The sequence below is a fragment of the Muntiacus reevesi genome, chromosome 1 (assembly GCF_963930625.1).
Source record: "Muntiacus reevesi chromosome 1, mMunRee1.1, whole genome shotgun sequence".
Taxonomy (NCBI): domain Eukaryota; kingdom Metazoa; phylum Chordata; class Mammalia; order Artiodactyla; family Cervidae; genus Muntiacus; species Muntiacus reevesi.
In genome coordinates this window covers 145,406,415-145,433,006 of record NC_089249.1, presented here as the reverse complement: position 1 = coordinate 145,433,006, position 26,592 = coordinate 145,406,415, and the positions used below count along the sequence as shown (strand labels likewise).

Here is a 26,592-nt window from a genome sequence, read left to right as displayed (position 1 = left end):
GACAGAGTGCCTGAAGAGCTATAGACGGAGGTTTGTTACATTGTACAGAAGGCAGGGATCAAGACCATCCCCAAGAAAAAGAAATGCAAAAAGGCAAAATGGTTGTTTGAGAAGGCCTTACAAATAGCTGACAAAAGAAGAGAAGCAAAAGGGAAAGGAGAAAAGGAAAGATATACCCATTTGAAGGCAGAGTTCCAAAGAATAGCAAGGAGAGATAAGAGTGCCTTCCTTAGCAATCACTGCAAAGAAATAGAGGAAAACAATAAAATGGGAAAGACTAGAGATCTCTTCAAGAAAATTAGAGACACCAAGGGAACATTTCATGCAAAGATGGGCCCAATAAAGGACAGAAATGGTATGGACCTAACAGAAGAAGAAGATATTAAGAAGAGGCAAAAATACACAGAAGAACTATACAAAAAAGATCTTCATGACCCAGATAACCATGATGGTGTGATCACTCACCTAGAGCCAGACATCCTGGAATGGGAAGTCAAGTGGGCCTTAGGTTCATCACTATGAACAACCTAGTGGAGGTGATGGAATTCCAGTTGAGCTATTTCAAATCCTAAAAGATGATGCAGTGAAAGTGCTACACTCAATATGTCAGCAAATTTGGAAAATTTAGCAGTGGCCACAGGGCTGGAAAAGGTCAATTTTTATTCCAGTCCCAAAGAAAGGCAATGCCAAAGAATGCTCAAACTACTGCACAATTGCACTCATCTCACATGCTAGCAAAGAAATGCTCAAAATTCTCCAAGACAGACTTCAACAGTACATGAACCATGAACTTCCAGATGTTCAAGCTGGGTTTAGAAAAGACAGAGGAACCAGAGATCAAATTGCCAACATCTGGGATCATCGAAAAAGAGAGAGAGTTCCAGAAAAACAACTACTTCTGCTTTATTGACTATGCCAAACCTTTGACTGTGTGGATCACAATAAACTATGGAAAATTCTGAAAGAGACAGGAATACCAGACAACCTTCCCTGCCTCCTGAGAAATCTGTATGCAGGTCAGGAAGCAACAGTTAGAACTGGACATGGAACAACAGACTGGTTACAAATAGGAAAAGGAGTATGTCAAGGCTGTATATTGTCACCCTGCTTATTTAACTTGTATGCAGAGTACATCATGCGAAATGCTGGGCTGGATGAAGCACAAGCTGGAATCAAGATTGCCAGGAGAAATATCAATAACCTCAGTTATGCAAATGACGCCATCCTTATGGCAGAAAGTGAAGAAAAACTTAAGAGCCTCTTGATGAAAGTGGAAGAGGAGAGTGAAAAAGTTGTCTTAAAACTTAGCATTCAGAAAACTAAGATCATGGCATCCGGTCCTATCACTTCATGGCAAATAGGTGGGGAAACAATGGAAACAGTGGCAGACTTTATTTTGGGGGGCTCCAAAATCAGCATGGACAGTGACTATAGCCATGAAATTAAAAGACGCTTGCTCCTTGGAAGAAAAGCTATGGCCAACCTAGACAGCATATTAAAAAGCAGAGATATTACTTTGCCAACAAAAGTCCATCTAGTCAAAGCAATGGTTATTCCAGTAGTCATGTATGGATGTGAGAGTTGGACCTTAAAGAAAGCTGAGCACTGAAGAATTGATGCTTTTGAACTGTGGTGTTGGAGAAGACACTTGAGAGTCCCTTGGATTGCAAGGAAATCAAACCAGTCCATCCTAAAGGAAATTAGTCCTGAGTAATCATTGGATGGACTGATGCTAAAGCTGAAACTCCAATACTTTGGCCACCTGATGTGAAGAGCTGACTCATTGGAAAAGAGCCTGATGCTGTGAGAGATTGAGGACAGGAGAGGGGGACGACAGAGGATGAAATGGTTGGATGCCACCATCGACTTGATGGACATGAGTTTGAGTAAACTCCAGGAGTCAGTGATGGACAGGGAGGCCTTATATGCTGCATTCCATGGGGTTGCAAAGACTTGGACAGGACTGAGTGACTGAACTGAACTGAACTGAACTTCCATAGTTTACATTTTAAGGTAACAGGATTAGAACTTAACAATAGAAGGATTTTACCAGACCCACTCCCATAATATACGCTGTAAGATATCAAGATTAGTCAGATTTTCAGGAAGGAGAAACTGTCCTCAAGCAGGATACTTTGTTGGTATATAATCCTTAGTACAGAGTTTAAACTGAGTTGTTTGTTGTGTAGTCATCAGTTCTTGGCTTAAAGGGAAAAAAAGTTTTTAGTTTTGTGTCACTAAGACTAAGGAATTTAGAGAGAGAGAGAAAAAAAAAAAAAGACATTTGTCCTTTCCTCCTCGTTGAGGATTCCAACCCCTGGTCTCCTCCTTGGGGACCTCGGACTTCTTATTAACCTTCCTAGGAATTGACTTTCTCATCAGGAAGGAGGAGGGAATATGAACGCACAAGTGTGATATGCAGTCGTAAGCCCTCCTTGGATTGAGCTGTAAGAGCTTAGGTTTGGGATGACAGGAGGATCTGGCAAGAAGAGAAGGGCATGTATGTCCAGTCAGAGGGCCAAGACCAGCACTGCTTAGAGCTTTCTACTAGACAGCCATGCCGAGATTCAGGTTCAAGTCCTGGCTCTACTGCTGAAGTTGCACTGTGTGAAGGACGAGGGAAAGGGGAGGGATTTTATGCTGTTGGATTAGACAGCATCTCATGTATTTTCTCATCAACTTTTGGAGGTGGTGATAAGAAGAACAATAGATAATATGTCAATACTCCTGGAACCAGCACTTCTTGTGTTCTCTTCTAGCCATTTCTCTCTCTATATTTAATCTTCATAAAAACCCCACGAGATAGGGAGCCTTCTCATCCGCTTTGGATAGATGGGGAGACTGAGGCACAGAGAAGTAACATGGTTGTGGTCACGCAGCTGGTAAATAGAGAAACTAAGTTTTGCACCCAGGCAGTTTGGCACCAGAGTCCTTGCTCTTAGTCATTTTCAGATGGTCTCTGAGGCACATTTACCTCAGGGACGGTTCTGGGGTTAAGGCCATTCTATCCCACCCCGTCAGGGCTTCCACGTGGCTCCGTGATAAAGAACCTGCCTTCCAATGCTGGAGCCACAAGAAACACAGGTTCGGTTCCTGGGTCAGGATGGTCCCCTGGAGGAGGAAATGGCAACCCACTCCAGTATTCTTCCCTGGAAAAAAAAAAAAAAATGGGTAGAGGAGCTTGGCGGCAACAGTCCTTGGAGTCACAAAGAGTCAGACATGGCTGAGCGACTGAGCACCCATACACACACGTCCCACCCCATAACTGCACGCTGACAGCCCTGCCTCTATACCGCAGGGTCAGGGACCTCCCGCTGAGAGGGCTCCTTGCCACAGCCTGTCTGGAACATTTCACTGTACCCTCCGCACGGACCCCTCCCCACCCCCGCCACCTCCTGGCTCCTGGCCATCCCCAGTGCCCTAGGTTCTAGCCTCCCAATCCTGGAGCACTTGTGCCCAATAACATACCTCTGGTTCCCCTTTGAATAGTTTGTTTTTGCCCCTGGGACACTTTAACCTCTTGGTTCAAGGTAAGACTCTAGCACCCAGCTTCCTCCCTCCAGTGCCAGCCCACAGGAGTGGCATCGCCATCAGATTTGTGCTGGATCCTGGAAACAGAACTGGACAGCTTGCTCAGGCACTTTCTCAAGGGCTGGTCCCTAACAGTGTTACCAGTCCCACCAATTCCTGGCCCGGTAGCTGCCAATCCAACTAGATGAGGCCATTCTGGGAGCAGCAAAGACTTATTCACACTAGTGAGGTCTTTAACAAAAGAAGTCAAAAGGCCCTTCATTGTTGTTTGTTGGTTCTTTGCTTTTTTTAATGTGCATTAAAAGTCTACCCAGAATGCTATAGCAGTTAAGTCATGGCCTCTGAAATCAGAAGCATGTGGGTTCAAAATCCATTTCTCCTACTTGCTAGCTGTGTCATCCCAGGAAAATTGCTCTGTCTCTGTCCTTCATTTGTAAAGTGGAGGGGAAAAGGTCTGTCTTACGGGGTAGTGGTGAGACTTTGGTGAAATGATGTATGCAGGCACGTGTCACACCACATGACCAGCAGTAAGTTCTCAATATATGGTAGTTATTATCAGCATTATATTAAGTATCATTATATAAGTTTCATTCAAGACTCCTTAGAGATGATTCACTCAGTTATTTACTCAACAGACATTTATCAGGAGGCTACTCTTTGCCATATCTATGCCAGGTACAAATATAGGATGTATGTTTATGAGAGGAAGCAATGCATGTTAATCATTTATTATAGGCCGTACCCTATTCTAGGCATTTTTAGGGACATGAGCTTCCAGATGTTCAAGCTGGTTTTAGAAAAGGCAGAGGAACCAGAGATCAAATTGCCAACATCTGCTGGATCATCAAAAAATTAAGAGAGCTCCACAAAAACATCTATTTCTGCTTTATTGACTATGCCAAAGCCTTTGACTGTGTGGATCACAGTAAACTGTGGAAAATTCTGAAAGAGACGGGAATACCAGACAACCTTCCCTGCCTCCTGAGAAATCTGTACGCAGGTCAGGAAGCAACAGTTAGAACTGAACATGGAACAACAGACTGGTTCCAAATAGGAAAAGGAGTACATCGAGGCTGTATATTGTCACCCTGCTTATTTAACTTATATGCAGAGTACATCATGAGAATTGCTGGGCTGGAGGAAGCACAAGCTGGAATCAAGATTGCCGGGAGAAATATCAATAAACTCAGATATGCAGATGACACGACCCTTATGGCAGAAAGTGAAGAACTAAAGAGCCTCTTGATGGAAGTAAAAGAGGAGAGTGAAAAAGTTGTCTTAAAGCTCAACATTCAGAAAACTAAGATCATGGCATCTGGCTCCATCACTTCATGGCAAATAGATGGGGAAACAGTGGAAACAGTGGACGACTTTATTTTTCTGGGCTCCAAAATAACTGCAGATGATGATTGCAGCCATGAAACTAAAAGACGATTACTCCTTGGAAGGAAAGTTATGGCCAACCTAGACAGCATATTAAAAAGCAGAGACATCACTTTGTCAACAAAGGTCTGTCTAGTCAAGGCTATGGTTTTTCCAGTGGTCATGTATGGATGTGAGAGTTGGACTATAAAGAAAACTGAGCACTGAAGAATTGATGCTTTTGAACTGTGGTGTTGGAGAAGAGAGAGTCCTTTGGACTGTAAGGAGATCCAACCAGTCCATCCTAAAGGAGATCAGTCCTGGGTGTTCATTGGAAGGACTGATGCTGAAGCTGAAACTCCAATACTTTGCCCACCTCATGCGAAGAGTTGGCTCATTGGAAAAGACCCTGATGCTGGGAAGGATTGAGGGCAGGAGGAGAAGGGGATGACAGAGGATGAGATGGTTGAATGTCATCACCAACTCAATGGACATGGGTTTGGGTGGACTCCGGGAGTTGGTGATGCACGCGGAGGCCTGGCGTACTGCAGTTCATGGGGCTGCAAAGAGTCAGACATGACTGAGCAACTGAGCTGATACTGACTGATATCATTTTATCTATTTTTATGTATATATTTATTTTTTAATTTATTTTTAACCTTATAAAGCATATATTTTTTATTTAATATTTATTTATTGTTTATCTTTTGATCCCTGGGTTAGGACAATACCCTGGAGAAGGGAATGGTTACCCACTCCAGTGTTCTTGCTTGGAGAATTCCATGGACAGAGGAACCTGGCGGGCTACAGTTCATGGGGTCACAAAGATTCAGACACAACTGAGCGATTAACACTTTCACTTTGTTTATCTTATCTCATTTTTAAATGTATTTTTATAGAAATATAATTGCTTTACAATGTTGTGTTATTTTCTGCTGTACAGTGAAATGAATCAGCTATATATATGTATATATACCCTATATATATATATACACTATATATATATACCCTCCCTCTTGGACCTCCCTCCAATCCCACCCCCATCCCACCCACCTATGTCATCACAGAGCACCAAGCTGAGCTTCCTCTTCTTTATAGCAGGTTCCCACTAGCTATCTGTCAAGTCTATAATCTCCCACCTCGTCCCCCGCTCCCCTTGCCTCCCTGTAACCACATGTCCATTCTCTATATCTGCATCTCTATTCCCACCCTGGAAATATGTTCATCTGTACTATTTTTTTAGATTCCACATATATAAGTTAACATAGCAGTGTGTCCATATCAATCCCAAACTCCCAATTTATCCCTCCTTCCCACCTTTCCCCACTGGCAACCATAAATTCATTCTTTAAATCTGTGAGGCTGTTTCTATTTTGTAAATAAGTTTCTTTAAAAAATATATATACAAATGAACTTACATTTCATCTTGATCTTTTCAGGCAGACATTAGAATTGTCATTTCACAGATGAAGAAACTGAGGTTCAGAAAGATTGGCTTCTCCAAAGACGTGTCCCGTGATTGAGTGTAGCCGTAAATAAACCAAGATACTCTGAGACCAAGTCCCTACTATTTGAGAGATTCACACTTTATTCTCATATTCATGCAGTTGAATGCCTTTGTTTATGTACCTTTCTGGTAAAAAGGAAGTTCAAATAAAAGTATTTTTTATTTCAGCCTGTTGGTACAAATCTCTGAAGGAGATGAGAGTTCTGTGCCTATCTTAGCATGCTAGTGATGAGCCTGGGGGGCTGTCCTCCAATGATTGGGGATTTTGTCATCCTGAAGGATGACTTCTCTCCTTATGTGGGACTGGAATTAGAGAGGGAAAAGGCAGTAGGTAAGGAGCTTATATTGGACTCACCCAAGGCATACTTCGCAAGTTATTTTGTTTTTTTTGTTTTTTAAATCAGTCTCAGTCATAAGCTTGCTTTTTGGATCAATGCCTTATGCCTCTAGCCATTGAAAGCCAAGTATGTCAAGGGAAAAAAAGTTCCTTCAGTTAGTTGAGGTTTTATTCTGTTTCTACTTTGGTGGTTTGAAACTAATTACAGACTCTGGGTTGTGCCTGCATGTCCAAAATGAAATGAGAGTTTGAGCCAATTGCTCTAATAACGAAGAGAGGAAAATCCACTTTTCTTTCCATTATCTAAAGATTTCAGGCATATGTAGTTTTTTTTTTTTTTAATTGAATTATGTGAAAAGTTGGCCTCAAGCCTTCATTTCACTTTGCCTGTCTAGAAACTAGACTGAAATTTAGTTTCAGGGAGGAGATGGCATGCCTTAGACTGCTTTGGTGGGTCTAGAGGGTCTTGTTAGAGCAATTAATGGCTAAGAGATTTTGTGTTCTTAAGATAAAATATTTGCATATGCTTGGGGGAGGGAGGTTATTACAAAGGCTATCTCTTTATTTAAACTGTTTTGAAAGACTGATGCACTTAAAATAAATTTCAAAATGAACAGTTTCCATTCATCTCATTTATTGATTCATTTATTTGATCCTCACTGGCTACCCGCCTGGCACCCAGTCCTTTTCTGACTTCATCTCGGGCTCTTTGCCCCTTTCCCAGGTTGCGTATCTGCCCTGGCTCCTTCACTCTCTGTCTGTATACTAAGCACACTTCCACCTCTGGACCTGCAGACATACAGTTCCCTCTGCGTAGAATCCTCTTCCTTAGATATTTGCATGGTTCATCCTCTCATCCCTTTCAGATCTCTGCTCAAATATCATTGTATCAGAGAGATGCCATTCCTGCGACCCTGTACAAACTGACTTCTCTACTACTGTAGAGAATTCTTCATCCCCTTATCCTACTTGATTTTGTTTCCCTAGTACTCATCACCACCTAACGTAATGTATGTGTGTGTGTACTTATTCATACATTATTTTAATAAACTCTTTTTTAGAACAATGTTGTATTTATAGAAAATTATATGAAATTATGTATAAAATTTATCTCTGTAAAAATACAGAGTTTTCATAAACTGGGCATAAACCCCATGTTCAGTGTCCCTTATTATTAGCATCTTACATTAGTATAGTATGTTTGTTGCAATTAGTTAACCAATACTGATAGGTTATTATTAAAGTCCATCCTTTATTTAGATTTCATTAATTTTAATATGCTTTACTTGTTCCAGGATCCCATCCAGTATATTAGATTACACTTAAACATCATGTGTCCTTAGGCTTCTCTGGTTTTTCATGACCCTGACAGTTTGGAGGAGTTTTATAGAATGTTCAATTGGCATTTGATGCTTCTCTTATGATTACACTGTGGTTGTTTGGGGGAGGAGGACCACGGAGATGAAGTACCATTCTCATCACATCACGTCAAGGGTACATACTGTCAACATGACTTGTCAGTGTTAATGCTGACTTTGATCACCTGGCTAAGGTAGTGTCGGCCAGGTTTCTCCACTGTAAAGTTACCCTTTTTCTACTTTATATGCTGTTCTCTTTAGGAGGAAGTCACTATGTGGATCCCACACTTAACAGCATGGAAATTATGCTCTATTTCCTTAAGGGTGGAATATTTACATAGACTTAGAATTCTGTGTGGGAGATTCATCTCCTTATTCATTCATTCTTGCTTTATTTACTCAGTCATTTCTTTATGATAGTCTGGGCTCATAGATATCTATGGTATATTTCGGGTTATAATCCAATACTACTTACTCTGTTTCCCAATTCTTCTACTTTTGACCATTGCAAGCTCCTTAATTGCCTTCTTTATCTCTCTGATAAAACCTCACAATTCTTTATGTATTTTTTTTAATTACTTCTTTAATTTTGGGCAGTACAAGATGTTCCAGGCTCATCTTTTATATTTCTTGCCCCAGACCTGGAATCAGCCACTTCTCCAAGGAACTCTTGTTTTTATTAGAGAATGATATTAGAAACCAAAATCTGGGCATCCCGTGTGCTCACTCCTGAGCTGTTTTTGCTTCTAGGGAGTCCAGCTGACAGTGAAAGGAAATATATGTGCCTATACTAATCTGTGTATATACCCATCTCTGTAAGTATTTCTATATATAATCATCTCTGTCTACATTAAGCTACACATTAGTTTATACTGATGTCTACAACTGTAGTCTGTTACAGCATGAATTATTCTAACCTTCCCATTTCGCTTATTTGTAAACTCTCACTCAAATAGTGAGATACCTGGCTCCCACCATTCACCATCATTTTTTAATTGTTCAGTTCCAGTGTACCTGTATGGAAATATCAGAATTGTTAAGCCAGACTCTTATGGAGAATAGCTTTATCAACTAGAGTACAGTGTTTATGTACAGTTTCTTTTGCCTTTAGTTTTACAAACTCTACTCATTTCCAAAATTACTTAGATCAGCACATTAATCTCCCACGACCTACAGTGAGACTGTCTCATATCATACATTGTATTACAGTTAGATTGCTTGACACGTACTGTATTCCATCATAGGATTCCCCTCATTTCTGACATTATCTTTTGAATTTGCATATCTTATGGTTCACTCTTTGCGCTGTCACCTTCAGTGGTTTTGGCAAATGCATAATGTTGTGTAAAAACAGTTACATTCCAGAATGTCACATAATTGGAATCATGAATATGTAACCTTTTCAGACTCATTTCTCTCACTTGGTAATATGCATTTAAGATGTATCCATGTCTTATTGAGGCTTGGTAGTTCATTTCTTTTTATTGTGTAATAATATTCAGTTGGTGTAGATGGTACAGATATACCAGTTTGTTTATTCACTCACCTACTGAAGGACATCCTGCTTGTCTCCAGTTTTTGGTGACTATGAATAAATATTTGCATGTAGGTTTTTGTATGGACTTTAGTTTTCAAATGGGTAGGAATATAATTGCTAGGTTTTACAATAAGACTATATTCACATTTGTTATAAAAGAGCAAACTATCTTCCAAAGTAGCTGTACTATTTTGCAGTTCCACCAGCAAAGATTGAGAGTTCCTATTGCTCACCATTTATGTGAAAGTTTGATACTGCCAGTTTTGTGGATTTGGGCTATTTTGTAGTGACATATAGGTTTGTAGTGATATATCATTATTGTTTTAATTTTTAATTCACTAATGGAAAACGATGTTGAGCATCTTTTCATATGATTATTTGCCATATGATTTGCCATATGATTATCAGCCTATCTTCTTTGGTTAAGTTCATATCTTTTAGTCATGTTTTTACTGGGTTGCTTCTGTTGTTATTGTTGAATTTTAAGTATTTTTTTGTATATTTTGGATACAAATTCTCAAATATATGTTCTCCAAGTCTGTGGCTAGTCTATTCATTCCCTTGAAACTGTCTATCTATCACAGAGCAGTTTTTAAATTTTAATGATCCAGCTAATTGATTTTTTCTTTCGTGGATTGTTCTTTTGATGTTGTATCTAAAAACTTATTGTTAAACCCAAGGCCACCTTAATTTTCTCCTGTGTTATGTTCTAGAACTTTTATGGTTGTACACTTTACCTTTAGGTTTATGAACCATTTTAAGTTAGGTTTTGTGGGAGGTATAATGTCAGCGCATAGATTATTTTATTATTTTTTTTGCATGTGTGTGTCCAGTTGTTTCAGCATTGTTTATTGAAAGGACTACCCTTTATCCTGAGTTGACTTTGCTCCTATGTCAAAGATCAGCTAATTGTGTTTGTGTGGGCCTATTTATGGACTTACTTCATTGATCTGTTTTCCTGTTCTTTCACCAGTACCACACTATTGTGATTATTATAGCTTTATGTAAGTCATGGGCTTACCCTGGTAGCTCAGCCAATAAAGAATCAGCCTGCAGTGCAGGAGACCCCAATTTGATTCCTGGGTCAGGAAGATCCCCTGGAGAAGGGATAGACTATCCACTCTAGTATTCTTGGACTTCCCTGGTGGCTCAGATGGTAAAGAATCTGCCTGCAATGTGGGAGACCTGGGTTTGATCCCTGGGTTGGGAAGATCCCCTGGAGAAGGGAATAGCTACTCACTCCAGTATTCTGGCCTGGAGAATTCCATGGACAGAGGAGCCTGTCAGGCCCCAGTCCATGGGGTCACAGAGTCAGACATGACTGAGCGACTTCCACTTCACACAGTGAGTCATGAAGTCTGACTTTGTTCTTCTTCTTTACTATTATGTTGACTAATCTAAGTCTTTTGCCTTTCCATAGAAATCTTAGAATCATTTTGTTGATAATTTACAAAATAGCTTTCTGAATGTTCAGTTGGGACTGTGTTGAATCTATTGATCAAGTTGGGAAAATTTGTCATCTTAACAATATTGAATCTTACAATCCATGAATACAGAATATCTCTCCATTTACTTAGATCTTTTTTAACTTCTTTCATTAGAATTATGTACTTTTCCATATATAGATTCTGTATATTTTATGTTAAATTTGTGCCAAAATACTTTAGGTTTTGCAGTATGCTAATAAAAATTATTTTAACTTCAAATTCCAGAATTTCATTGCTAGCAACTTTGTGGAGCAACTTGTGGGACATAATTATATATTACCTTATGTCCTGTGACTTTACTGTGCTCTTTTATTAGTTCAAAAAGGTGTTTTGTTTGTTTGTTTTTATTATTTGGAGTTTTCCACATAGATAGTTATGTCATCTAAGAATGAAGACAGCTTTATTTCTTCCTTCCCAATCTGTATGCTTTTTATTTCCTTTTCTTATCTTATTGTACCATCTAAGTCCAATACAATCTTGATTAAGGATGGTAAGAAAGGACATCCTTGCCTTTTTCCCAATTTTAAAAGAAAAAACATCCAGTTTTTTCTCATTAAGTTATGATGTTAGCTGTAGAGGTTTTGGTAGAAGTTCTTTATCAAATTGAATATGTTCCCATATTTTCCAAGTTTGCTGAGAGTTTTTAATCATGAGTGGTGTTAAAGTTTATCAAATGTCTTTTCTGCATCTATTAATATGATTGTTATTCTTTAACCTGTTGATGTGGTGAATTACACTGATTGAATTCTGAGTGTTGAACCAGTCTTGCATAACTGGAATAATTTCTATTTGATTGTGGTGTCTATTTCTTTTCATACATTGTTTAATTTGACATGCTAATATATTGATAATATTAAAGATTTTGCATCTGTATTCATGACATGTATTTGTTTTTGGATTTCCTTTCTTGAAATATCTTTATCTGATTTTTGGTAGTAGAGTAATGCTGGCCTCACAATGAGTCAGAATGTCTTTCCTCTGCTTCTCTTTTTTTTGGACGAGATAGTGAAGAACTGGTATAATTTATTTTTAAGTGTTTGGTAGGATTCACTAGTAAAACCATCTGAGCCTGGCGCTTTGTGGGCTTTTTTGAAGTTTGAATCTTTCATTGAATAGTCTATTTCATCTAAGTTATTAAATTTGTGGGCATAGAGTTGCTCATAGATTCTTTTTTTTATCTGATCAATGTCCATGGGATCAGTAATCATGATCTCTCTTTAATATCTGATATTAGTATTTTGTGTCCTCTATCTTGGTTAACCTGGTTAAAGGTTCATCTATTTAATTGATCTTTTCAAAGAACCAGATTTTAGTTTCATTGATTTTCTCTATTGTTTCCCTGTGTTTAGTTTCATTGATTTCTGCCTTTTATTATTTTTTCTTGCTTTTTTTTCTTCTTTCTTTCTTTGTTTGATATAGGCTTAAACTGTTTCTCTGTCTTAGGGCTTCCCCAGGAACTCCTGCATAAACAGAGCCTGCATCTTTCAGCTGTAATCCACTGTTATTTTACTGGAGCATTGTTAGTGTGGTTTTAAGGGGCGGGAAGGGGAAAGCACTCTAGAATCTTTTGATTTAATCTTGAGCCTGTGTCCTTGGGTTGTGACCTTCCCAAAGGTTTCTTACCTTTTTACCTCCCTTGTTAAGTGAGAAAGGGAGGTTAGAAAGGGCTAGAGTTCAAAAGATGTCCCTCCCCTGGATAGGATGAGGCTTTGGTTAAGCCTTTTATCCTTGAAAGTAGACCTTTGTCAAAAAGAACACTCTGGCATATTTCACAGTGTTTCTTCCTTTTCACTCCTGCTGGAACCAGTGGAGGATCATTCTTGCTTCTTTACAGTGAGTACCTGATAGGGTTCCCAGAGGTAAAACTCATGAATGTGTGGGCCTCCCCCTAAAACTACAGCCCCTGAAATTTCTCAGTCTCATGCTAATACACACTCAGCCCCCAGCACTTCATCAAAATTATCACTTAAATGTTTCTACCAGTTTGTGACTCCAGTGGCTTCTACTCTAGGTAAGGAGATCTCGCCTGCAACTCTTTGGAATTCTCCTGTCTCTCCAGAGCTCAGGCTGGTGGTTTGCCCCATAACCTCATTTCTCCAAACAATCTGAGTGGAAGTGAAAGTTGGTCAGTCATGTCTGACTCTTTGTGACCCCACAGACTCTCCATGGAATTCTCTAGGCCAGAATGCAGGAGTGGGTAGCCATTCCCTTCTCCAGTGGATCTTCCCAGGGATCAAACCCAGGTCTCCCACATCACAGGCAGATTCTTTACCAGCTGAGCCACAAGAGAAGCCCAAGAATACTGGAGTGGGTAGCCTATCCCTTCTGCAGTGGATCTTCCTGACCCAGGAATCGAACCAGGGTCTCCTGTATTGCAGGTGGAAACAATCTGAGAGCAGTCAGTAATTTTCCATTTGTTAGCTCTTTTCTTATTATAGGAATGGGAGTAATGACTTCTAACTTCTTTACACACTGGAGCTATAAAAGGAAGTCACTCTATATATTTCCTTAGTGTATTTTCTGATTCTCCTACAGGAATATAAATTTATGAAAGCAAGGGCTGTGTCTGTTTTATTCACTAGTATATTTTCAATAGCTGAAATAGTACCTGACTCAAAGTAGCTGCTTAATAAATATTTGTTAGATACATTGATTAATCAGTTGATATTCACTGGGCATATCAGTATACTAGGCACTGTGCTTGGTATGGAGACACAGCAATGAAAAAGTAAGTTCCCATGTGTCTGCAGCCGTTACAGTGGTAGTAGGGGGCATGGTAGACATACTGTAAATGGAAATAACAATAAACTATGAATTAGGAGATAGGTAGGTATTGAAGCATGGAAGACACCTACCTAATCTAGCCTAAGCAATATGGAGGTAAAAGATTGCCAGAGGAGGAAACCACCATGTGAGTTGAGTTGTAAAGAGCAAGTCACTTCTAGCCCATATAAGGGAGGGTGATACTGGCAGAGGAACCAGCACAGACCTGTTAAAGTTCATGTAGGACAACGTGTAAAGTGATTTTTCTCACCACAATTCATGTAACATTTAGTGCACCGCACAAAGCAGGCACCATTAATTCATTTCACAGATCAGAGGGTTTAAGTGACTTGACAGAATGTCACCAATGCTGAGCTGTGGAGCAAGTCCCTTTGAGTCCAGAGTCCATTTTCCTCCTGCTGCAAAGATGACTAAAGCTCGAGTCAGAGCCTGGCGGAGGAGCCAAACACGTAAACAGATCTTGCTGGTGCCAATTGCTCCCTTTGAATTTGCTTCATTGTCGTTTTTCTTTAAGACTGCAGCCCTCGAAGTAGTGAGCTGCAAATCAGGGCTTCTTTGCAAATGCCCACAAACCACTTGGGGGGAGTTTTGTCAAAGAAGGCGGGAAAGAAAAATAAATGTGGGCTTCTGCTCTTTAAACCTCAGCCCAGTGAGGCGGACTTCCCGGAATACTTCAGGCCGCTTCAAAGGCCTATTGTGGGAAATCTCCAGATGTGCGTGGAAAACCTCACTGGGGAGCTTCCCAGTGAAGAGGCCTTTTAAGCTTGAACTGAGATGAAGGAAGTTGACGTGATGAGTCCTACCAGGTGGCCCGTTTTCTGAAGGCCCCCAGATTCCACCATGACTTTGAGAAGGCGGGGGTCGGGGTGGGGGTGGGGTGTGCGGATTAGCCAGTTCAGATGCGTTTGCCCAACAGTGCATCTTCTTTGATTGTGGAAAGTGCAGGTCTTTTTTTGCTAGAGTCAGGGGTGGGAGGCATTCACCAAATGATTTATCTACTTTAAATGGTTAGTGACAGCCTGGTCATTCCTCCAGCCCATCTTGGGAGAGCTGGGAGGGATTTCAGAATTGGAAAAAGTCGAAGCCCTGAGCAATTCATGCCAATTCTCACAAGGATGCCTCTTGGCGTTCTGAGAGCCAGCATCCTCGGGATTCTTGCTCAGAGACTGCCCTGAATCTCCACTTAACCCATTTACCCACCCAGTGCCCCATGAGGCCTCAATTTAACATCTTCTTGCTAGACACAGTGGAATCAGACAGACCCAGGTTTAAATTCTGGCTCTCAGGTTAGCTTTGCCATCTTGTAGACAGCAACTTCAATTTGACCAGATCTCAGCTTCCTCATCTGTAAAATGAGGGGACCTAGTCTCTGCACCATTACCCGTGTGGAGGAGATGAAGGACTGAGTTGATGCATTCGTGGGACCCAGCACATAGCCTGGCACAGAGTAAAGACCCACTCTGCGTTTATCCCTTTCCTCTTCCCGCCAGTCGTAAAGGAAGGCAGGGGCTGTCCCTTTGGGCCTTTAAATGTTTCTTCTGTAGCTCTTTAAATCCTCTCCCTGCCTCGTCCATATGGGCTTAGCTAAGTATTTTGAGATCACAGTGTATTTAAGGGAAAGTCCTTTTGGCTACAGCTAAAATTAGGCCTCTCTTTTGCTCCTCTGTTTACCGCCCCCCTTCCTCTTTTCACTAAGCAGAGGCATTGACACTGAGAAACACTTGAGAAAAGTTGGGAGAACAGCTGGGAGTTGTTCTAGATACTGGCAGCTGCTGCCTCTCAGCACACAGGCACCGAAGAGGATGCTCCTCATCCGAAGGGAGAGAGGGTGCCTCAGAGAAGGCGGAGGGACGCCAGAGCCTGCCTGGGCTTGGCAAACAGCAGGGTCCGGGTTGGGGGGGGGGGGGAGGTGGGTCCCGTTACTGTGTCCTCCACCTTCTGCTCAAAGAAAGAAAGAAGCGGGTGGGGGGCGGGGTGGGAGAAGCGGCAGATCAGAGAGAACTGTGGAGACAGAGCGAAAGAGCTGAAGGGAAGGTGGTGTTCAGCGAGGTGGCTAGTTATTTAGCTGGCTATTGCATGCAAACAGCTTCTTCTCCTTCTGGGACTCGGATGGTGGAATTCTGAGCTGAGTGCTGGTGAGCTGGGGCTCCGGGCTGCTCTCCCACTGGAAAGTACAGCCTCACTCGGAGATGGCCCCTGACTGCCTACCCTGCACCTCCATCCCTGTTGTTGCCGCAGCTCAGCCCACCGCCTTTCCATCATCTCCCTCTCCAGGTCTTCCTTTCCTGCAGCCACATCACCTGAGTTTTATCCAGGTGTCTACCGGCTAGCTATGTGACCTGGGTTGGGCAAGCTACTTCCCAGCTTTGTGCCTCATTTTCCTTAGGTGAAAGATGGGGACACTAATGGTGATGGTCTCAGAAAGTTGATGTAAAGATTGATGAATAAACAGTTATCAGGTGTTTGGTGTGGTGACTGGCACGTAACTGCTGAATATTGCTTTCTCTGTCATTGTCATCGCTGTTGTCATTGTTCTTATTCCTTTTATTGCCTTGGCTGTAATGCTGCCCCTCCCCCAACACGCAGACTTTTTCTTGTGACCTCAGTCCTCCTGTTCCTTCATGAGTTTAAATGTCACTTCCTGAGAAAAGTGTTTCCCAACACCCCCCAATCTAAGCTAGTGTTCTTCACATGAGATCCTGTAGCCCAGTACTTCCGTTCCACAAGTGTAATGAATTGGTATAGATATTTTTGAGGATATTTGTTTACTATTTGTTTCTGGTAAGTCTATCAAGGGTGAGAACTATGCCGATTTTTTTTTTAATTGGGGGCTAATTACTTCACAATATTGTGGTGGTTTTTGCCATACACTGACATGAATCAACCATGGGTGTACATGTGTTCCCCATCCTGAACCCCCCTCCCACCTCCCTCCTCATCCCATCCCTCTGGGTCATCCCAGTGCACCAGCCCTGAGCACCCTGTCTCATGCATCGAATCTGGACTGGCGATCTGTTTCACATATGATAATATACATGTTTCAATGCTATTCTCTCAAATCATCCCACCCTCACCTTCTCCCACAGAGTCCAGAAGTCTGTTCTTTATATCTGTGTCTCTTTTGCTGTCTTGCATATAGGGTCATCATTCCCATCTTTCTAAATTCCATATATATGCGTTAGTATACTATATTGGTGTTTTTCTTTCTGACTTACTTCACTGTGTATAATAGGCTCCAGTTTCATCCACCTCATTAGAACTGATTCAAGTCTATGCCAATTTTGTTTACCAGTAACTGCCAGAGCCTAAAACAGGGATTGTCACGTAGTAGGTGTTCAATAAATATATATAAAGGGAGAGAGGAAAGAAAGGAGGTGGGAGAAAGAAAGAAAGGAGAAAAGAAGAGAGGGAGGGAGGAAGCAGGACAAGGGAAAAGGAGACGAAGATTATTGGGACAAAAAGAAAAATTACTTCTAAAGCTCAGTCTCCTTGGGATCTGATTCTCTCAGTCTTAGGAAATCAAGGGTTACAGAGTACATCTAACCTCCTCTGTCCTCACTTCTCTTTCTTGTTTCCCACCCCCTGGGACTTGCTCTAGGAATCTCCATCATATTGATATGACAAAGATCCCTTCCAGCATATTGACTGTTTCACTGATCCCTTCTTATTAAACACAATGAAAAGGCAGACATTTGTCCTCTGGAAATACTATCTTAATTAAACTCTTGTAGAATCAAAACTCCAGGTAGTGAGCCATGGATATAAGCAAGCTTTTGGTGTCACCTATCCCCTGGGGACCTTACCTACCAAGGCCCTTCCTCCAACATCATAGAAATTTTCAAAGATATAATGGCAGAATTTGGGGGTCAGGAGTCTTTTCATCTGACCTCAACTCTGCCTGACTCCATGTTAAATGTTGAGCCATTCCAGTGGTTCCTGCCACTGGCCAGCTGTGACCCCAGAGTGTCTGTGCCCCTCGTATGCCCCTCCTGGTATAGTTCACACAGCCTCCCTCCTGGTATCCCAACACAAGGACTGACTTTGCTGTGACCCACCTGTCAGAGGAGACCTGGGAACTCTTCTCTCACAGGTAGGCCACTCAGAAAGGCTGCCTGGAGCTTCGTTTTATTTTTGGTGGGGGGAAAAATATGCATATATATATATATATATATATATATATATGGATGAAAAAGAGGACATGATACCGCATGATATATAGAACAATTTATAAAGGATTACAGTCTCATTTAACAAACAGGCTTGAAATGGCCTGTGGGGATGCCAACTCTAGCGCTTTAGCAAAATGTGTCTTAGTTTTAGTGAACTTATAAACCAACGTGCTTCCGTTTTGGAGTAAAAAGTACATCCCATGCCATAGAGTTGTCTGCAGAGTTGCATTTATCTAGCACCTGAGAAACATGCAGAAGCAGAGTAGATTTCTCTAAGGAACATACTGGTATTTTTTTTTTTTTTAATATCTAGATTCTGATCAAGGATTCAGCATTCCTAAAGATAATCCAAAATCTGTGTCTCAATATAAGCAGTTTCTGGCCTTAGATCCAGTCACTAGTAGTTCTCAAACATCAGTCTCAAAGAGGGTTTCTTCTCTTCCTGGGGAGGGTGATTCCATAAGGAGAAATATTGGGGTTCAAAGCTCAAAGCTACACTAAGACCCATGCTCATCATACTTGGCAGAGAACTTCCTGGGCTGCCATGAAGGTAAGAGGGGCCCAGTCCATCAACACAGCTTCTTCCAACATCACTCACTCCACTTTACTCTGAAAAGCTGAGTCCTTCACTCCTTAAGGAAAACTTCCTGGAGGAGGTGGCATTTTCTGCTCAGACAGTCATGTCTGATTCTTTGCGACCCCATGGACTGTATGTAGCCCACCAGGTTCTTCTGTCCATGGGATTCTCCTGGCAAGAATACTGGAGTGGGCTGCCACTTCCTCCTTCAGGGGATCTTCTGACCTGAGAACTGAACCCACATCTCTTACATCTCCTGCATTGGCAGGCAGATTCTTTACCACTGAGCTACCTGGGAAGCCAGTGGCATTTTAGGTTGATCATTTATTCACCATCCATTGATTCAGCAAATATTTACTGGGTGAGCATCACTAGCAAGCTAATCTCTGTGCTTCAGTATGACCTATATACATAGGTCCTACCCCCTGGAGTTGTTGGCCCAATGACAAAGTCAGAGAATAAAGAAGTAATTGTACATATAACCAATATACTCATTATGAGAACTTAAAGGAGAGGTACAGGGTGTGATAGGAGTGTTTAAATGGAATTTGAGATCTGTAAACGTGACCTTCTAGGGCAATTGTCTTATGAGAATGGGAAGTGTGCCCTGGAGGGGAGATTTACCACCAACAAATTGCCAATGCCTGTGGTAATAAAATCAGATGAACCTTTTAACCAGTCTTCTTCTTATATTTTAATTCTCTACAGAGAGTGCAGCCCTCCCACCCACATTGTCCACACTCAAGGTGAATGGCTCATACCACCCTGCCCTTTGATATACCTCTTGAGTTAAACAGATAGATTCTATTACCTGGCTTTGAATTCTGGATTTATCGTTTACTATCTGGGTAATTTTGAGCAAGTTACTTAACCTCTGTTTACCTTTTTGTAATTTTAGTTTTTATTGGAGTCCAGTTGGTTTACAATGTTGTGTTTGTTTCAGGTGTATAGTAACCTCTCTTCTCTCCTCTGTAAAATAGGGTTAATAATTATAGCACCCATCTTACAGGGTCACTGTGAATTTGATGAGATAAGACATATATACTCTTAACATGGTGCAAAATGCATATGACACCAAATAATGTTAGCTGTGGTTACTATGAGTGCTTAAGGAGTAGTGGTGATTCTTATTTTCTTCTTTTCTACAAGGGTGGAAATAAGATCTGGCCCCTGAGCAGAAATCTGCTGGGGATGTGAGAGAGTAGGAGGCAAAAGGAAATTTCCTTCCAGTGTCTGATTTAAACGGGCCTCTCCATGTCCATGGGCTTCCCAGGTAACCCTAGTGGTAAAGAGCCTGCCTACCGATGCAGGAGACTTAAGAGACACAAGTTCAATCCCTGGGTTGGGAAGATCCCCCAGAGAAGGGCATGACAACGCTCTCCAGTATTCTTGCCAGGAAATCCCATGAACAGAGGAGGCTGGTGGGCTATGGGCCACAGGGTCACAAAGAGCGACTTAGAACGCATGCTCCGTGTCCATTCCAGTCTTGAAACGCTCCCTAGTTCCCCCTTGAAATCCCTATGTGTGTCCTGCACACATTCACTCCTGGGTGGAGGCTCCCACCCCAGGCACCCCCAGGTACAGGCTCTGTGGTTCCTAGGAGCCATAGCTGCTTGCTCGAAGATGTCTGTGCATAAGTGCTCTAGCCTTTTCCATGACCTCGTGTCTTCTATCTTGACACATTTTCCTGTCCTCCCATCTCCTCCTGACCACCCTCAGGAAGCCGGGAGATGCCTGTTTGTGAGGGTCTCAGCCACAGATACTGTGCTGAATGTCCAGAAGTTATACTTAAACTCCCAGGTTGTCCAGAGCTTCTGCTACTTTAAAAAAAAAAAAAAAGTGCCTTCACATCTCAGAAGTAGGTGCCAGATCTTGTAGCACTCACAAGAACAAATCCATTTCTTACTGAGAAATGGAGCTTAAAACCCACATGACTGGCTGACGTCATGCCAAAGCTCTGAAGAACCTTTGCAACATTATTTCTCCTGATGTTCTTTTCTTATACCTGATGTCCTCCGAACAGGAAGAGGCAGGGCTGAGGCTTTGCCACTCCATGACCCTAAGTGGGCCCTTTCAGATCTAGAGAAGCAGGCTGTGTGCAGACAGCCCTCAATCCCAATCCTCACTCCGCCTCCAACTAAACAGGCAGATGCCTAAACCCAGTTATCTACGAGTTCTTGAGTTGTTTCTGACAACTTTTGTTCCCTAACACCCCAATCTGTTTGCTCCTAACCTCCAAATCACCTAATCACCAAAGCCTCCTGAGCACCTCTTGTATCTGTATGCATCTCTCTCGTCCAGTAGCACTACCGTGGTTTTCCCCTGGACCCCTGCACCTGGCCCCTGCCAGGTTGAACACAGCAGAGCAGCCCAGTGGCGCACCTCTAGCTTCCCTGTGCCCAGAGAAAGGAGACTGCAAGCGAGGGCTGTGCGGGCACTGCCTGCCTCTCAGCTGTGTGTCGTCCACCCTTGCCCTTGCTCTGTCTGCTCCGAACATGCTGGCCTTCCACTGCCTCAAACGTATCATTTTCCCCTTCCTCCACATGGTCCTCTCCTCTGCTGGGTGCATGCTTCCCCCATCCTTCAGCCAGCTAACGCCGGCACAGCTTTGAATGTCAGCCAAGCCATAACATATACGATGCATACACACATAACATACCATATCATACGTACACACATGCCATACATCCCAAGAGGCAGTGGACCAGTCCCTGGGGGAAGAGTGAGCCCTCGTCTCTTTGATTCAGCCACCTCTCTGACAGAGAGGAAGGATCTGAGGAGATAGCTGTCTGAACTACCCTTGTCATGTCACTTCTGCTCCCGCTCCTGAGCAGACCCTCCAAGGGGAGGCTGTGGACACGATCATTTCTTCTCCTCACCTTGTCTCTAACCTGGTAGGTCATTCCTTGATTACCTGGCAGAGATTAATTTGACTTCTGCAAACAAACTTGCAAAGCTTTTCTGCCCAAACTATGAAACATAACCTCACCTGTCTCTCTCAGTTCAGTTCAGTTCAGTCGCTCAGTTGTGTCCGACTCTCTGTGACCCCATGAATCGCAGCACTCCAGGCCTCCCTGTCCATCACAAACTCCCGGGGTTTACTCAAACCCATGGCCATCAAGTCAGTGATGCCATCCATCAATCTCATCCTCTGTTGTTCCCTTCTCCTCCTGTCCCCAATTCCTCCCAGCATCAGGGTCTTTTCCAATGAGTCAACTCTTCGCATGAGGTGGCCAAAGTACTGGAGTTTCAGCTTCAGCATCAGTCCTTCCAATGAACACCCAGGACTGATCTCCTTTAGGATGGACTGGTTGGATCTCCTGGCAGTCCAAGGGACTCTCAAGAGTCTTCTCCAACACCACAGTTCAAAAGCTTCAATTTTTCGGGCTTCAGCTTTCTTTGTAGTCCAACTCTCACATCCATACATGACCACTGGAAAAACCATAGCCTTGACCAGACGGACCTTTGTTGGCAAAGTAATGTCTCTGCTTTTTAATATGCTGTCTAGGTTGGTCATAACTTTCCTTCTAAGGAGTAAGTGTCTTTTAATTTCATGGCTGCAATCACCATCTGCAGTGATTTTGGAGCCCAAAAAATTAAAGTCTGCACTGTTTCTGCTGTCTCCCCATCTATTTCCCATGAAGTGTTGGGGCTGTCTAGCCACATTCAAAACATTCGTTCAAGGAATTTTTTTTTTTTCTTTTGGGTTACACCTGGGACTTCCCTGATGGTTCAGTGGAAAAGAACCCACCTGCCAATGCAGGAGACATAGGTTTGATCCCTGGGTCAGGAAGATCCCCTGGAGAAGGAAGTGGCAACCCACTCCAGTGTTCTTGTCTGGGAAATCCCAGGGACAGAGGAGCCTGGTGGGCTGTAGTCCATGGGGTCGCAAAAGAGCCAGACAGGACCTAGTGACTAAACAACAACAACTCCCAGCACAGACTAGGCAGGAGTGGGAAGAGGGAGAGGGATGAGAAGGGAGTCGGGGTGGGAAAGAACTGCCCAGAGTGACTTGAGGACATTCATAAAAAGCACTCCACTTGCCCTCCTCCTCCCCCCATTCACATTCCTGACCACGCTGAGATGCTCTTCCACTCACCAGCCCTCTGGGGCAAGGCATAGGCCACCTTCCCCCCTTCGTCTATGTCTTCTCCCCAGTGTATCCTATCCATTCCCCCCAACCCCTCTTCAGTTCATGGGAAAGATCTTCAGCCCAGAATCCCAAGTTCTCATCCTGGCTTTGACGCCGCTGGTTCTATGATCTTCTCTGAGTATCATCAGTTTCCTCCTTTGAAGCTTTTTCAGCAGCATGGATTTCACCCCTGAACCCACTGTGCACCGAGGCAACCAACATTTGTGAACACTTGCTTTATACAAAACACCAGGCTACGAGAACTTCCAGATGTTCAAACTTGATTTAGAAAACGCAGAGGAACCAGAGATCAAATTGCCAACATCCGTTGGATCATAGAAAAAGCAAGAGAATTCCAGAAAAACATCTACTTCTGCTTTATCGCCTATGCCAAAACCTTTGACTGTGTGGATCACAAAATAACTATGGAAAATTCTTAAAGAGATAGGAATACCAGACCACCTTACCTGCCTCCTAAGAAATATGTATGCAAATCAAGAAGCAACAGTTAGAACCAGACATGGAACAACAGACTGGTTCCAAATTGGGAAAAGAGCACGCCAAGGCAGTATATTGTCACCTTGCTTATTTAACTTATATGCAGAGTACATCATGTGAAATTCTGGGCTGGATGAGCTCAAGCTGGAATCAAGTTTGCCAGGAGAAATATCAATAACCTCAGATACTCAAATGACAACACCCTCATGGTAGAAAGTGAAGAGGAACTAAAGAGCCTCTTGATGAAAGTGAAAGAGGAGACTGAAAAAACTGACTTAAACCTCAGCATTCAGAAAACTAAGATCATGGCATCTGGTCCCATCACTTCATGGCAAATAGGTCGGGAAACAGTGACAGAATTTATTTTCTGGGGCTCCAAAATCACTGTGGACAGTGATTGCAACCATGAAATTAAAAGACGCTTGCTCCTTGGAAGAAATGCTATGACCAACCTAGACAGCATATTAAGAAACAGAGACATTAGTTTGCCAGCAAAGGTCTGTCTAGTGAAAGCTGTGGTTTTTCCAATAGTCATGTATGGATGTGAAAGCTGGACCATAAGGAAAGCTGAGCACAAAAAATTTGATGCTTTTGAACTGTGGTGTTGGCGAAGACTCTTGAGAGTCCCTTGGACTGTAAGGATATCAAACCAGTCCATTCTAAAGGAGATCAGTCCTGAATATTCATTGGAAGGACTGATGCTGAAGCTGAAACTCCAGTACTTTGGCCACCTGATGTGAAGAACTGACTCATTGGAAAGGACCCTGATCCTGAGAAAGATTGAAGGCAGGAGGAGAAGGGGACGACAGAGGATGAGTTGGTTGGATGGCATCACCAGCTCGATTAAACATGAGTTTGAGCAAGCTCCAGGAGTTGGTGATGAACAGGAAAGCCTGGTGTGCTGCAGTCCATGGGGTCACAAAGAGCTGGACACAGCTGAATGACTGAACTGAACTCACTATCTACTCACAATCCCTATGAGGTAGATATTATTCCCATTTTACAGAGAAGAAAGATTAAGACTTAGGAATATTAAGAAAATTGTCCAGGTCCATAGGCTGGTGAAGATGGGTTTCAAACCTAGATCTGCTCTTTCCATCACACTAAGCTGAGTCCCAGGTGTACTGTAGGGAAAGAAATAACAGTGACTTTTTACAAAATAAGAAATAGAGCTCATTCTCTTTCATTCATGCATTATGCAGGAGATGAAATGCCTTTCTTGGATTCCCCCTCATATATACCTCTACCTGGGAGCTAAGAAGAGGGGAAACACACCTTGGGACTTCACATCCTCATCTGTAAGAGTCAAAGACCCAGTACCAGAGGCAGAGGAGAAACAAAAGAGGGAACATTGGATGCTGTGAGGCTCTTAGGTGTCAGAGCAAACCCAACCTGAGCCTTTGGATACATGACAAACAAACTGAGGACCAGAATATTCATAGAACTTGTTTGAGTTCACACCAGTTAGAGATGGAGGGCAGACTAGACCCTAGGTCTCCTGACTCCACAGAATTGCCAGGGTCAAATAGGCCTCCTCCATTCAAAAAGAAGGACTTTCAAGAACACTGATTTTGTCCCCGTCTAAAAGCCATGCCAAGCTGTATGTATTGGGTAAGTAAGCCAAAGGTATTGGGCATTGCAAACATGTTCTCACAGAGACTTCCAGCTGAACACACAAAGAAGGGAGTCTCCAAGGAACAGGGTAAGGATTGTCTGAAGGGATCTGTGCTGGTGAGATTACAAAAATCATAATATATGAATAAATGAACATATGGAAGAAATCAAGCAAAGCCCTTTCCTTCTTCCCATATGTAAACTCAGTCTTCGCCTGAAATCATTAAGCAAACACAGATGCAGCCAAACCAGGCACCAGATGGCAAATGAGAGTTGCAAGAAAAGGTAAAGAAAGCTTTCGATGTTTATTCAAAGATGGGGGGAAAGGCATGATCTGAAATGCCATGGTTTCCACGGAATGGTCACCTGAGGTCACCAAGACCCAAACCAAGGCCCCAAAGTGACCAAAACAAAACAACACAAAACTAGAGTAATCTTGATCGGGAAGTTGTAGGCAAACCACCACTATCTTCTGTCAATGGAATACAGCATCAGAAGAAAGTGGTAATTGTGGGAAATGAAAGAAAGAATTAAATAACAAAAGGACCAGAGAGGGACAGGAATGTGGGAAGAATGGACTTTAGCTGAGTTGTTGCATGAGGCAGGAGCTTTGCACCTGTGGTCTCCTTTAATCTTTACAACTATCCATTTAGGTATTGGCCAAATTTTATAAAGAAGGAGATTTTGTAAACGGACCAAGAGAGATTAAGTTCCAAGTTCACAGGAATTCCAATCTAGCTATTTCCAGTGCTTTCTGTTAGAGAGAATTTGCTCCCAATTAGAGAGGATTTGCAATTAGAGAATTCTTATTTCTAATCTTTTATCCTGTTGTCAGACCATGTAATATTTGACACAGAGATACGGTCCTTGAAAGGTTCCGTTTACCCTGTAATCACTAAGCGTTAGTCACAGGCCACGCCCCTAGGAGTATGCATGGGTCATAACTGTGAACCAGACACACGGGGGGAATCGTATGGCATCTCTCGCCCCCTCTGCCCATCCCACTGGGTGTAGGGAAGAAGGTAACCTAGTCAGGTACTGCCTAGAGGCGAGACAAGAGCAGATGCAAGGAGAGGAGAAAAGAGCCTGCCTGACAGCTAACACCACTTCTGTTTCATCACAGACCCCCAGGCACATTCCTCACCCGCCTCTTAACTTGTCCCTTGGGAGTGAGCATCTATAATGAATGACAATCCAAAGGGCATCTTAGTTTTCCAGTGTGCATGAGTTCATATATACAGGATAGGAAAATTCCAATAATATTTTGGTTTCAATGAAGAGTTTAAATGAACATGAAAGTGTACCCCCTCTCCCCCAAATCAATCAGACCACTCCTTAGCTTGCAGGTGGACCAGCAGTGCAGAAACAGTCTGCACACTTGGCAGACCTGTCTCTTCACTCCTCCACTAACTAAGCTTACTTCTTAGGCAGTAAGAAGTAAGTTCTTTACTTTAGTTCTAGTTCCTTGTCTCTAAAACAGAATTAACATGTGCTTTGAAAGGCTGTTGTGAGACTTTCTTTTCCTCTTACCCCTCTTCTCTCCTTACAGCTGGCCAATCTCCTTATGACTATTTAATTTTTTCACTTTTTCCCTTTGTTCTTCTTTTACCAAATCTCAATCCAGGATGAATCCAGCTTTTGACCTTATGCCTGCCTGAAGGTCACTGAACACTATAGGGAAACACTATAGAGCAATAGA

General features: G+C 42.5%; 1 protein-coding gene across 7 annotated transcripts in view; it reads left to right on the top strand.

The window, feature by feature from the left end:
* The window catches only part of FGGY (FGGY carbohydrate kinase domain containing), a 476,938-nt gene that overhangs the window by 427,673 nt on the left and 22,673 nt on the right, over window positions 1–26,592 (top strand). The window contains exon 15 of one of the 7 annotated variants that reach the window (XM_065912048.1): window positions 6,333–6,480. The exons of the other annotated variants lie outside the window; for them this stretch is intronic. Coding sequence (XP_065768120.1) covers window positions 6,333–6,416 — 84 coding nt within the window. The 3' untranslated portion in view covers window positions 6,417–6,480. Of the gene's footprint in view, window positions 1–6,332; window positions 6,481–26,592 lie in introns of those variants that run through there. 7 annotated transcript variants of the gene reach the window in all.